At 38.0% G+C, this 15,037-nt stretch overlaps 1 protein-coding gene and 1 long non-coding RNA gene across 2 annotated transcripts; both read right to left on the bottom strand.

Annotated features, from left to right (window-relative positions):
- Positions 1 to 212: 212 nt before the first annotated feature.
- On the bottom strand, positions 213 to 5,633 carry LOC130568905 (uncharacterized). The gene is made up of 4 exons (XR_008964766.1): positions 5,377 to 5,633; positions 4,995 to 5,052; positions 4,540 to 4,650; positions 213 to 4,369 (listed from the first exon to the last, which is right to left on the bottom strand). It is a non-coding gene; the product is annotated as an uncharacterized LOC130568905 (long non-coding RNA).
- Positions 5,634 to 6,889: 1,256 nt separating this feature from the next.
- Positions 6,890 to 11,611, bottom strand: LOC130546104 (methyltransferase-like protein 17, mitochondrial). Its single transcript, XM_057321192.1, is given in 14 exon segments — positions 6,890 to 7,005; positions 7,135 to 7,334; positions 8,063 to 8,155; positions 8,277 to 8,327; positions 8,531 to 8,599; positions 8,705 to 8,812; positions 9,759 to 9,829; positions 9,911 to 10,005; positions 10,165 to 10,238; positions 10,326 to 10,407; positions 10,481 to 10,568; positions 10,678 to 10,827; positions 10,912 to 11,050; positions 11,495 to 11,611. Coding segments are annotated over 14 exon segments (1,431 nt in total). The 3' UTR covers positions 6,890 to 6,911.
- Between the last annotated feature and the right edge of the window lie 3,426 nt (positions 11,612 to 15,037).

Below are 15,037 nucleotides of genomic sequence, written 5' to 3' on the forward strand. Positions count from 1 at the left end.
TAATTGTTGTTAACATTTTAAAATATATAGTTGACAGAACTAACAAAAAGTAAGTAAAATTACTTAAAATGTTGAAGACGTTCTTTTGAGCATGCGTAATGAAGCACAACTCCCCTCCCCCACACCTTGCAGGAGCACATGGACTAAGGATTGTGAACTTCGCCTGATTTAAGGTAATTACCGTCTTATAGAGCATCATTTGAGGAAAAACATCTACAAGTAAATCTACACAACTGTGTGAACTGTTAATAATGTCAATTATACTGTAAATAAAGTCAAAGTATGGATTGTGCTATGCAGTTAATTACATTAAATCACAATAAATAAAGGCCATTATATAAATAATTGTGACAATAATTATAGAGCCATTGAAAAACTGAGTTGTGAACAATGATAAACTTCAAAACAAAGACTTCCCACAAGGGGGCAAAACAAGGGAGAGACAGTATAACTAAACTAAACACTTCTCATGAACTAGACAAGACTGGGAGTGCAAGAATCTGGACACGAGGTAAGTGTAAAATACATTGCAAAACAGGACAGCAAACACAAGAGCATTAAATAGGGAAACTAACACGGAATAATTAACAATAGGCATGTGTGGGGAATCAAACACTGGTGGGAAGCTAAACGAGGGGGCGAGGTCAAAAGAAGAGACAGGAGAGTGCATGGCTATCATAAACAAACAATGACCATGCGCCTCCACACAAAACGTGGGGCTGTCATGACCCTGCCACAAGACTAGAAAAGCAAGACGAGGCAGGATCATGACAGTTACATATTTAAAATACAAAATTTGAGTAACTGTATTTCATTACAGTTACTTTTAAAAGGGTGGTAATCAAAGTACAGTTACATCCAAAAAGTATTTTAGATTGCCAAAGTGATTACTTGGAATTTTAATGTCATTTATTTCATTTTAACATTAAAATAAACAGTAACTTCATGTAATTCATGTAAACAGAAATTGGTGATTCTCTAACTCTGACAATCTGCAAAAGCATTATAAAAAGCAGTTATGCTCATAAGTTTCATACCCCTTGCCAAATATGCAAAATTTGAATATTTTTAACAAAATGAGAGGGATCGGGGGTTAATAGAAATTGCATGCTAATATTATTTAGTACTGTCCTTAATGAGTGTGATAGTTGTTTGTGAGTTTATTGTTTAAGTAATTTTTAGGTAATTGCGACTTTTCGTCTCACAGTTCTGACTTTTTCTCACAGTTCTGACTTCTTTTCTTAGAATTGTGGACTACAATGTCTAATTAGGGAAAACTGTAAAACTTATAGCGGAAGTAGCGGAAAGCCAAGTCCTCTGTTTGATGATCCCTTTGTTTTATGTACCTTATTAGTATTATAAAGTATTCTAAAATATTTAAATTAAGTTACAAAACGTGTGTAATCTAACGAAATATGGTTAAATTACTTTTTAATGTATTTTGTAATCTGTAGTGAAATGCATTTGGAAAGTAACCTTCCCAGCCCTGCGCACCAGGCTAAACTATAACTCTATCTGCCCGTCGTCTTTCCGGCGCTCTCAAAACTACCGTCAGCTCTCTATAACTAGGTGGAGAAAAATAAATCATGAATGACAAATTTCTGTGCGATTCAATAACATCATGATAGTTTTCTAAACTATGCTGTCATTTGTGTGACGTGCTTTCATTTTGCTGGAGGTAAACAACTAGTTAGTGTGACGAGGGGTGAACGCAGACAACTTTTTACAGTGGATGGGAAAGGGTTTTGTATCGCCCCCACATCATATTATGTAAGATGCATTTATAACAAAGAATGGCAAAGATGCAGATGTCATGTTAATGCAAACAACTTGTACTCTGGTTATGACGTTGACTCCACTCTGTGCCGCTGTGAACTGATGAATGCGCTAAATAATGCAGCCTGCCGCCGTTTTCATAATAAGAGTTTTAAAGTGAACTAAAGCCATCTCAAATTCCTGTACAAATTATATAATTACTCACAATGTTTTAGGGGGCTAAGCTAGAAATTTACAGTGGCTAAAGCCCATCTAAAAAGCCCATCTAAAAAGCGACGCCACTGGTGGGCTCTATAGTTCCAAACATGGCATTGAAGCCCATTCATTTCAGTGTTTCATAAACACATTTGCCTGTAAATTGATAAAATAAAAATCTCTGACAAAAATCTCTGTCAAACTGGACTTTTATTGTAAGGATGTTTATGAAAAAAAAAAACTAAATAAAAGTGGCTTTAGTGTCTGTGGTTGAATGATTTTTTATGAAGACTTCTCATTAAATGAAAACATTTACATTTACGCATTTGGCAGACGCTTTTATCCAAAGCGACTTATATTGCATTATACTATACATATGTTTTTGAGTATGTGCAATACCTGGGTTGAACCAATGACCTTGGTGCAGAGGCGTATTAAGACCTCATGGTGCCCCTGGGCAACAGCCCCAGAGGTGCCCCCCATCAACTCACACGCAAGAATCCACTCATTAAAAGAGTTATATATCAAAAGATTTTATAAGAATGAAACTCAGTAATTTACAATATACTATTTTACAAGAATTACACATTAACATGACACTTTTGTAGAACAGAACACAAAAACAACTCTTTTCTATTAAGTATTTTTAACATACTGTAGTTAAGGGGCACCTGCTTTCTGTTGTAATGTTACATTTCAGGTTTTGATGTAGTGAAAAAAAATCACTAACATTTTTTTAACAGGTGTAAATGTTGTGCGTGCCACAAAATGGGGGTACAGGGACACACACACACACTATAGTTTGCATGTATGTATTCACATTATAGGGGGATAAAGGAACCATGTACAGATTTTCAGGACATTGGGACTTTAATTCACCAAAGTGACATTCACCAGATTACAATGTATAGCAAGGTTATTCAAATAACATGAAACGTTATTGTTACTATTTTAACTGCTATACAGCTATTCAAACGCTCTTTTTATGCACAGTATCTGTATATTCTTCTTACTAAACAATCACATAAGTACTAAGATAAAAGTGTACTCCACTAAAAAGGACACATATGAACTGATTGCTATAGTGATGACACCGTTCTTCACTTTCAGTTTGGACCTTAAATAGTGCCCTTACCTCCACGTACTATTAGCATACATTATCGGCACTAACATCTTATATCTGACGCATGCCATGTATATATATACATTTATTAATCAGTGCTAATCCCCGCATTTTTAGTCTCCGCTACAACAATGCGCTCTGCACCGTTCCCGCTTCCATCTGTTTGAAGATTAAAGTGTACACGAAAGACGACTCGCCTCATAACACTCACTTGTGATTGGCTGAATGTTAATTCACTCAAATCTATGTAACTAACCAGATAACATGGGCGGGAATTTTGGCGGAGGTGTGTCGAAAAAGTGCGGAGGACAGAACCATTTTTATCTGAAGTGGGGGTATTCCCGCACATGGTGCCACGCCTATTTAGCGCAAATGCGTGACTTAAGTCTTAAAAACAAGTGCTTATGTACATTTATAAAAAATATATATTTTGTATTGCGGGTTTATTTGGTGCCCCTAAAGTCTTGGTGCCCCTGGGCACTCGCCCAATTGCCCATATGGTTAATCCGCCTCTGCCTTGGTGTTGCTAACGCCATGCTCTATACAGGAAAGCGATTATATAATGTATCAATTATATAGCCCTAATAAATTACTTGTGCATTTTTTGTAAATGTCTTAACATAATTTAACTTTGGGATATATTGATGATCTTGGACGCATGAGAAAATGCATTTATACTGTTAATGTATTCTAAATTATGAAGTCAAATTAAACACACAAAACTGATTAATGCAGTTTATCTAGCACTCATCAGACAAAATATTACTATAAATGTAATCAACATAGTAATCAGTGCATATAATGTGTTGGTATTTAAAAATAGCTGTTAATACAGCTGCTACCACTGTCTGTCCCACTTAAACCCGTTCAAACAGACATGAACCACGTGACCATGCGGCGGCGAGATCGAAGTGTGACGCAACTCTGTTTATCAATGGCTCTAAATATCTATATTTGTGTTCACACCAGTGGACGATAACATTATGTTATCCATGCTCATGCACTGCAGTCTTTACAATCACTAAAATCTCACCATGCAAATGTATGTCCAAAAGACGTCTTTTCAACATCTTTGTCTGAGTTGAAAAACATCCCCGAAGGGAAATCATGCAGGAAAATTTCATACCCTTTCGTTTGAAGTGTGGTACCGAAAAATCTTCGTTTGAAGTGGCCCTTACCCCTTGAACCAAAAGAGAATCAAGACACATACACACACCTACCTGAAAAACATCCATGTACTTCCCTTTAAAGGACTTTGATCCATCTGTTGTGTTACTGTAATGAAACCGCACATTTATGTGTTTACGTGTGAGAAAATTCAAACAATACAAGTAATGAATCAGGTAATACAGTGAAACACAATAAAAACACATTCGTTGAGTACACACTCGGAGAATAAAGACTGATGAAGTGATTTACTCTCTAAACCATCAGACTGTTCTCACCTCACATCTGTATCATCACAGTCTCCTGAACTGAAGTTAATTGGAGGATCCATTGATATATCACTCTTCATGGACACACAGCTGGGTTTAGGAGATTCTCCACGAGTCAAACTAAAACAACATTAAACAGAGAGTACATACAGTACAGTAGATATCAGTAATGTGAAACATCATCTATTAACTGTTCAACAAAAACAACAACTGTATGCTTTTATAAGCTTTTATGCAGTTTTTATTTAGATATGCCCCTCCATAACACCCCAACACACACACAATTAACAAACTCATTTTTCTTTTACAACATCTGACATCCGTCATATCTGCCCGACAAACTAAATACACATTTACTCTCAATACTAACTATATTTACTAAGACCATCATAACTATAGACACATTTATGATTATTGTAAAAACATGTTAACATTTGTATATAAACCTCTTGAAACTACGTCACCTTTTTATATTCCCTGAGACACTCATTGTGAACACAGTGTCCCGACGAGTGAATCTACCTGCAAACAAAATAAAACTGTGTGTTGTGTCATCTCAGAAATACACACTTCATTTAAATAAGTTCATCAACAGCATTTCCAACACATTCGTGCTTTTGGTCTAAAACCACTTTGGACTGTGGTGTATATTTTGCACAATAAAATTGCCAAAACAAATCAAGTCCCTTGTTAATGTTGTGTGTTCATAAACACACTTCCTGATTATAAATATACAGTAACACACCACATTTCAGGTTCTTGAGCTAATAAACATGTAAACTATAAGTCAAAAATCAATACACAAGTGAATGCAGTGATTAAACAGATGAGATGTGTGATACTCACTGTATTTTCTCTCCTCCTGCGATTTATATATTTCTTCTTAAAATGGCTCCTGCTCTAACAGTTTCACTTTACTCTGTGGAGGAGGAGCTCAAACATCATGAGACAACGGCCCTGCCCCAAATGGCGCACTTGCAGTCTCGTGGACTTAAATTGCGCGTTCTCGCCAAGTCTACGAGTCTGTAGGGTTTCCCATTTGTCTTTATAGCGCTCATAAGTCTGCTCGCGAGCGCCTCCTTTGTGCCCTCGACAGTCTTCGGCGAAGCCCGCATTGAGTGAGACTCCACTGAAGTCCCCTACCCAGGAATCCTTGCGAACGCCCAATCACAGAACGGATGGGAGGAGTGTCGTGGATGTCAGACATATACGTAAACATGACGGACACATTTTAAAATATATGTTTTGATAAAATTCTAAATTAATGTATTAATTAGTTACTTATTCATATTATTGCTTATTTGTTTTCTATTAAGCCAGCTATTCAAGAATAAAAACTTTTAATGCAGTGCATTTTCTTACTTAAGGTAATAAGCCATGTTTTGTTGTAGATTCATATCTAGTTGTCTCTGGGCTCTGTAAAGCTGAACAACACAGCTTCTGTATTATAGAGACATATTAAATAACAACATATATGCATATTAAGAACACATTATGCACATTAAGTATAGTGTAAACAAATGAATAAATATACATTCATGACGTCATGACAAATGAATGCATTACAAACATAAGTATCTATTGCATAATACTCGGGTGGCATATCAACATATGAAATACAGAACAATAAAAACCGGCAGCTCCAGTCCAAAATAACAACAGTGGGACGACAAGTGGTCGACTTCACGCGGCGCTGCGCAGACTGATCAGCGAATGACAGCAAAGTACCGCGAGAGTGATTAGAAAGCACCGCTTGCTTTTTCCGGTGTGACGACCTCAAGTCTGTCCCAAAATGCACTCCCATGTACCCTTATGGACTCGTGCCTAGTACCCTATAGGTCTGCACTTCCTGACGTCATCAAGTGTGGACTCAGAGGAGGTCCACAAGACGTGTGTGTGTCATTTGGGACAGGGCCACTGGGGTTTAAATAAGCAGAACTAATAGGTGTAATGATCAGAGAAACAGCTAGGACTAATCAATGGGGAACCAATGAACAAAGAAACTACAAAGGACTACAAACTAAAACAGGAAATCAAGATACAAATTAAAAGTCCACAGAACATGTAATAAGCAGATTCAGTAAGATCTACCTTGAGAGAACTGATGCATTATTGTGCAAGTAAATATAAAAGATTGTCATACAAGTATATCAGCTACTAACCAGGGTGGATTTAACAGTTTAATATTGATTCATTTTCATTAAAAGTTGTTTTCAATTCATAGCAATAAAGTATTTCTTTTGTAAGACAAATACAGTGCGATATAGAGAAAAAATAGACTGCAATAATAAACGTGTTTATTTGCAAATAAATATAACAAAGATTGAATTGCTTTAACTGGTAAAAAGAAATGATAATAATACAGCATTAATAGATGAACTTCATAGATTCTCATTAATTTGAGTGTCGTCATCCTCATGAAACATTGGCAACAGATCTCCCCAGTCACTGTTTCGGGCGCATCTGTACACGTCTCTGTAAGACAGGACAAGAAAATCAAAACAGATAAAATAGTGGAATCTATTAGAGATCATACAGCTGGAGGAAATCTACATTCACTGACAATGCAATCAGAGAGATTGGTGAAATGAAAGTGTTTCATACTTTCCATGATGACGGGCTGTTACAGCCACGTGTTTGAGTTCTACATCAGAGCAACAGAGCTGACACTGAACATGTCTGGGTCTACGGCGGACTTGTGCCGTGAGTCTGCCCATATCAAACCCCTCATTCTGCAGAGTCTGCTCTTCATTTGATCTGGATATGATGAGGTAACTGAACTTCTCCTGCTGTCTTTCTTGGCTCTGTGAAGTTTGATCAATAGAGAAAGGATGAGAGAGAAATATCACTAGATTTCTTGCCTTAGTTGTGAAAAGTTAGGCAGTAATCTTGCTCAACATCTCAATCAAATGTGATCATATATATATTTAAAATCAATATTATTACAAATCTGAATAAAAAATCCAAATCTGTGTAAATGTATTTGTTTTGATGAACACAGAGAAAGATATTTGGAAGAATGCTTGTAACCAAACAATTGGCCACCATTGACTACCATAGTAGGAAATAATACAATGGTAGTCAAAAGTGCTGTTTGCTTTCCTACATTCTTCAAAATATCTTCTTTTGTGTTCAACGGAACAAAAAAATGACAAAGTAATTTTTCCTAATATGTTAGTCAATGGTGGTCAAGAACTGTTTGGTAACGAGCATTCTTCCAAATATCTTTCCCTGTGTTCATCAGAACAAAAAATGTATACATACTTTTAAATTCTGGAGAGCAGATAAAAAAGAAGACAGAAAGTACACTGGAGAAAGGTTGTGTTTTACTCATAATCGTGTTTCACAGTATTTTACTATATTACAAAAATCCATTACAGAGTATACTTTCTTGTTTTTTAAAATTAAAAAAAAAAAAAAAAAAAAAAAAATAAAAAATAAATTTTTGTAAGGAATAGTAGTTAATCTGGATGGATTTTGTAATGCACAAAGTAAACAAATTCGATGGAAAAGTGCCCTGTAGTTGACTCACCCTGGATAAAGGCAGAGAATAGCAGAACTGGATGAAGTTACAGGGAACTACAGGTTGCTTGATCAACTTGGGGCAAGTCAGCTCATGGGTGCACTGTACAAAACAAAGACGAACGACAAAATGAAACCGACCTGAAAATAATGTAAATATAACCAACTGCATAACAATACATCACACTGTGATACGGATACTAAGGATGGGTTTAGAGACACACCGGGGCAAATACAGCTGGTCTCCTCATGTCATGTATAACCTCCTCATCTCCCTACAGTTACACAGAATGAAAGAGAATATCCTTCTGTTAGTTTCCTAAACAGGGAATGAGACTGCTTTTGCTGCAAAGAATCGGTAAATGACAAATCACATCATACTTCTATTTCCAAAGAATTCAGAAGTTATATCATGAGTTCAAAACTGAAAGTGAAACACTTAGAAAAGTATAGAAAAGTAACGAAATCACTAGCATACCTTCAGTATAGCATTTCTGGCCTCCATAAGAATTTGATGACCTTCTTTGGTTCCATTCTCCACAAGCACCTGTACGAAGTATCAAGAACGGCATTTATAAACAATAATTCAATATCACAATATCATCAAGAACCGAGTTTAATGTTCTGCTTCAACTCAAGCGTCATAACTCACAAGGTAGGCATTGGTTTTTCTCTAGAGAGTGTAAATAACATTCAGTCGCTCGTTCAGCGTTGCTAGTTCTGACAAAGAGAAAGCAGCCAGCACAAGATCAAACTGAACCTGTGGAAGTGAGAATCATTCATTATATTCTGTTCAATTCAATTCAATTCAATTTTATTTATATAGCGCTTTTCACAATGTGCATTGTTCCAAAGCAGCTTTACAGGAGCAAATAAGAAAAACACAGAAAGGTAAAACACAGCACAGTGCATGGTGTTTATAGACCAAGCAAGATCATTATAATAAATAATATCTAATAAATAAATAAATAAATAAATAAATAAATGCAGTCTCCCGGTGAGCAAGCCAACACTGCACTGCTCTGCTGTGGCGAGGAACCCAAACTCCAATGCTGAATAATGGAGAAAAAAAAACCTCGGGAGAAACCAGGCTCAGCCGGGAGGGCCAGATCTCCTCTGACGTGTCATGGCTGCACTCAGTGACCCCGACCAAAGCCACCGAGCAACGTCCACGAAGAACAGGGAGAGCCCACGAGCCGCGACCCAGGAAGCCCCACCCGCCGAAACCGTGCAGGTCCAACCCGGTCTCATTCCGCGATCAACAACAGACAACAGAGGAACAACCAGGGAAAAGTAGTAATGGCATAATTAACTTTATTCCTCTGTTGTCCGACATCGACCACAAAACAAGACCAACCAGACCAGATCCACACAGTCCCAACAAATGAAACGCCCCGAACCACAACCAACAAGCCCCCCCACTCCCCACAACACCCACCCAGCTACCTCCAATCAAAGTCACTGAGTGCAGCCATAACTTCAAACTGCTGTCGTGTGATGTAAGTTTAGCATTAAATACCAAGTATTGTAAATTTAGCATTTATGTGACAGGTAGTCCGTCTTTGCTCTCGGCTGGGGATGGAATTGTCTGAGCTGGGCCGGCCAGATGGTCGCCTTTTTCTTGGGTGGTGATGGTTTCTTCTGTTGTGTGAAGCAGTGCACTATGTGGGCTACATGTAAACATCTAGTATAGCACCTAAAGATACCTTCGGAGAAACAGGGAGGAACTGACGGAAATATACTTGTTTGATCACTGGATTATCCATGTCCTCACCACCTGTTTGGTAGAAACAAGCCTCATGAAACACAGTTTGGTCTATACATGATTGTGCCAGATGTTTAAATTATTGGAAATGACCTCCTAGCAGCTGTTCTGCTAATGCGTTCATGTCTCCAGAGCTGTCCACGCACACATACTCCTTCAAACGGTCTCCCCAGAGTGAGTGTGACGCCCTGAATGAAAGAAGAAAACATTCAACATAGCCAACTGTGCGAAAGAAAATGATTTTATACACTTTATATATGACTTTTCAATGTAAGCCACTTGGAGTTTCTCTCACTTTAAAATACAAAGATGTTCATGACAGAATGATGCTGTTATATCTTACTCACCAAGCACCTGAACCAAGTCCTGATCCAAAGTCCAGGAGAGAAGACGGTACAAACAAAGGATCTCTCGTCTTTATCTAGAAGATACATCAGTGACATATAGACACATTAGAGAGGGTGTTCACCAAATATCCTTAAAAACACACTTAATGTGCGAACAATACCTCATATAATGCTCTGATGACAGCAGCATAACCACCAGCGAGTCTAGCAGCCACGTACAGCAAGCCAAGCTCTTTATCATACCTTGAAAGGTAAACACATGCTTGTAATGCAAAACCAAACGTTACTTCTGCAAAGCATTCCATAGAAACTATACCTGAGGACAATCCTGTGGTATGTTGTTCGTCTCAGTTCTGATAAAACTTTCTTTTGAATTCGAGCCTCTAGTTCACGGTCACCAACATCTGAAAATAACATTTCTTCGCTGGTTTGATTATAGTCTTCAATCCACATTAAACCAATGTCCACATTACCGTCTGTCTGTCATAATCATCTTCATCATATAGAACGCACCTTTATGGCTATCCCTCTCTTCATCCAGACATTTCCTCTCAAGAAGGCGGGCTTTCTCCCGGAGTTGTGAGGGTTCTACTGCCCGCTTCCTGCTCCAAAGGAAGTTTGACAGTTTTTGTGCCCTTTCAGTCAGACCTTTAACCTCTGCCCCTAAAATCAGCATTTCCATTCTCAGTTAGTCAAGTGAGACATGAGTATGTACTTTTTGAACTGGTAAACACAAACAAAGCTGACTTCGTAAGACGGAGAGCGACGCTTCCTGCAGCGGTTTGGGCAGACGCATTGTTTTGAGGCTCGTCACACCCGGGTGCTTTCTATGAGGAGAACCTTTCAAGAAGTTTGCCTGGACAAGAGGCTCTGCGGTACTCTGACGCTAAAAACAGATAGAATGTAAATGCGAAAATGATTAAAGTCAACATGATGGTGTATGCAACAAATGATCTATTTTTAAAATGGGGAAATTGTAAAGTATGTTATTGAATTAAAAACCAAAATGAAGGGATTTGATTTTCTTCAACAGGATTCATATGACATGACTGATGGTTGAATGGGAGGAGTTACGAAATAAAAAAAGGAGTTTGACAAATCACTGCACAGCAATTAACATATTCCCACATTCTTGAACTTGGAGTTCAAACAAATTAATTAAATTATTTCAAAACAACTTATTCGTCCAACATAAATACAGAGTTATTAATGCAAACTGGTCTGGCAAAAAGAACAAGGTTACAAATATGGACATGTTACGTTCTTCCTCGTCACCACCGCTCGAAAATGTAGTCACGCTCGCGCGGTATATAAACGAGGTGCTAAACACCTCAATCTCGAGCGGAGGGAAGCTCATTGTAGAGGTCACGAGCTGAGTGTTCATCACTCGACCAATCACCTCAGGGAAGGTCTGAGACAGGAGCCAATCGCTGTCCTCACAGGACATCATCTGACAAGATGAGCGAGCGCACAGAAACGTGGGTCACAGCGCGGTGTCCTCGCACGAGACGTTGATGCTTGTGCAGAATTCAGCAGATCAACTGATGCGATCCGCATAGACTTGGAAACACTCGCGGCTGGCGCAACGAGTGCGATGTGTGAGCTAGCATGAGGTGCTAGAACCCAATTCAGACTACTCTCCCTCCGGTTTTTTATACGAGGGGTATGGTGGTTTTTCTAGACATATTATTGACTTTTCTTATATTCTAAATATATTACTGAGTTTTCTTATATAAAATAATACATTTAAAGGTAGTTATAGAGTTCATGTACTTCTCTGATCTTAACAAGGGCTATGGGCCTCATGTACTGTATGAGTTTGAACACTTGAACACCTGCGTACACAGCAAATATCTTCTCACACTAAGACAGGAACTGCACGTACACCACACACACTTTTGTAGAGAAGTTTAATTAAGAACGCTGGGTTGCTTATTATTACGCTAAACAATGAGCTCATTTTTAATAAAACCACACACTTTTGTAGAGAAGTTTAACTTATCGCATACAGCCAAGGATGCTGGGGTGCTCATTATCACGCTAAACCATGAGTTCATTTTTAATAAAACCAATGTTAAATCATGTATCGTCCGAAAGACCCCGGAAAGGTGTCAAGATAAAGAGCACATGATATACGTGTGTGTTGATTGAGAGGCGCTCCCATTACCAATGCAGGATAAATAACCCAAGATAACCCGTCCGCTTTAGAAAGTAAAATTCTACCCATTATGGAGAGATCACGCTGTAACCAAGAATTTAATTTACGTTTAATAGAAACAACAAGAGGTTCAAAATTTAGCCTTACTCTCTTATTCTGATCTTTACAAACTATAATACCCAAGTATTTTATTTCAGATTTAACGGGGATGCCACAAATATTAACTTCTGTTGATTGCTTCACAGATAACAGTTCACACTTATGAATGTTAAGAGTTAAACCAGAAGCAGAAGAGAATAAACTAATTAAATCTAAAGCTACAGGAATTTGATGTTTGTCCATCAAAAACAAAGTTGTGTCATCTGCTGCTGACTTATTAAAACTGAATGATTTGCAACAGAGATACCTTTGAGATGACTACTTTGAATATAAATAGCTAATAATTGCATAGGAAGCAAAAAAAGATATGACGAAATTGGGCAACCTTGACGGATGCATCTACTTAAATTAAACCCATGAGTTGTACCAAATTGTAATTTAATTGAAGCATTGGCATTGTTATACAAGGTCTGAATCGCATTAATAAAATTAGGGCCAAAACCAAAAACATCCAAAGACTTTATAATGAAAGGAAATTCAAACGAATCAAAAGCTTTATAAAAATCAAGAAAAAGTAAAAAACTGTCATCTGAAATCAAATCTGAATAGTCCAGAATATCAAGAACAAGATGGATGTTGTTAGAAATAAGTCTGCCTCTCATGAAACCCGACTGACCTTCATCAATTATATCATCTAAAACGCATTTAATTTTTTTAGCAAAAATCATGGCTAATAATTTATAATCGTTATTTAGGAGACTTATAGGAAGCCAATTTTCCAACTGAGTAAGCGTCTTATTAGGTTTAGGAATCAAATTTATAACACCCTGAGTCATAGAGGGTGTAAGGTTGCCCCTATTAAGGCTTTCTAAATAAACTTCAAGAAGAAATGATACATGAGAGAGGTCGAAGTGAGATCACTTGAACGATCGCGTGTTCATGTGGCCATCGAGAAAACGGCTTCAAAACAAATCCGTCTGGAAACAAGCTGAGATGATTTCATTCCGACACAACAGTTCCGCGTTGTCATAGTACTTTTGGCACCATTCAAAACAAAGCGAAGGGTTTTCATCTTAGGTTAGTATCGATTGAAATATTAAATATATTGCTCGTGAGGGTTTACTTTTGTTTTTGTAAAAGAAAAGCACGGCCTATATTGTCTGTATTTGCTCTAGTTTGATGTTTGACGCAGTAAAATGAGCCCGTGTCCTGTCCTGTGGAGAATGAGGAAGTAGTTAAGTTACAGTCATACTGTATTTAGCAATAAGCTTCTCTATTAATTACTATCGTTGGGCCTTACCTAAGTTATATTTATTACATCACTTAATAAATATATATAAGTGTTTTAAAGCATGAGACGAAAGAGAAGTTCCCAAAACAAATCTGTGACGAATTCAGGCAGTTTTCCCCTACTTCTGGTCTCTGTCGCCATTTTGTGAAATAGGCGTATCATGACAGAAAAGACAATAACACAGGGAACCGCATCTCAACCCAGTAACCTGAACCGAATACAACACTACCGGACAAAAGAATGAGGAAACACTGGGATTTGAATAAACAGAACTAATGTGGGTACTGGGTAATGATCAAACCAGAAACAGCTAGGAGGACTAATCAAGGGGTTGAGAGTTGAGTTGAGTATAAAATAGGATCAAGATACAAACTAGAAAGTAAAGTTCGAGTACAAACTTTATGTTGGCTTGACAAAGCCTGTCCTGAAGAGTTTGAAATACTTGTAGTTTGAAAGGTTTTATCGATTAAAGTTATCGTAAAACTTTGTTCTCATTGTTCTGATGCAGAGATATACTGTAGGTCTGGCTAAACGGTTGCTAAGGTCATGTGTTTGGTTGCTATGGGCGTGGCCTGGTAGCTGGCAACTGATAATACTTTGAGCCATAAGTGAAACGAACCAAACCCCATTTCTCTAAGATGTTCTGATGCAGATATATAGGTATTGCAAAACGGTTGCTAGGCTAGCCTGTTTGGTTGCTATGGGCGTGGCTTAGAATCTGCCAGTTGATGATACTCTAAGCTATGAGTGAAACGAACCAAACCCTGTGTCTCTACGATGTTCTAATGCAGAGATATAGGTATTGCTAAACGGTTGCTAGGCTAACCTGTTTGGTTGCTATGGGCGTGGCTTAGCATCTGTCAGTTGATGATACTCTAAGCTATGAGTGAAACGAACCAACCCCTGTGTCTCTATGATGTTCTGATGCAGAGATATACATATTGCTAATCGGTTGCTAGGCTAACATGTTTGGTTGCTATGGGCGTGGCTTCGTAGCTTAATGAAGTTTCAGGGATACTGATTGGTTGCCTGAGCCAAATGAGCCCACCCCCTTGTCTCTACGACACTGTGTTGCAAAGATATCCATCTGGAGTTTTTATAAAGGGAGTCTATGGGAGCGGTTGCTAGGTTGCTGTAAATGGTTGCTATGGGCGTGGCTTCGTAGCTTAAGGAAGTTCCTAGGACACTGATTGGTTGCCTGAGTAAAATGAGCCCACCCCCTTGTCTCTAAGTGGTTGTACTGTGAAGTTATTCAACATAGGACAGTTATTACGCCTTATATGGGCATGTTTCCTGTCCCATTATAAGTCTATGGGGAACTTTGG

Source organism: Triplophysa rosa, linkage group LG2 (assembly GCF_024868665.1).
Source record: "Triplophysa rosa linkage group LG2, Trosa_1v2, whole genome shotgun sequence".
NCBI lineage: Eukaryota > Metazoa > Chordata > Actinopteri > Cypriniformes > Nemacheilidae > Triplophysa > Triplophysa rosa.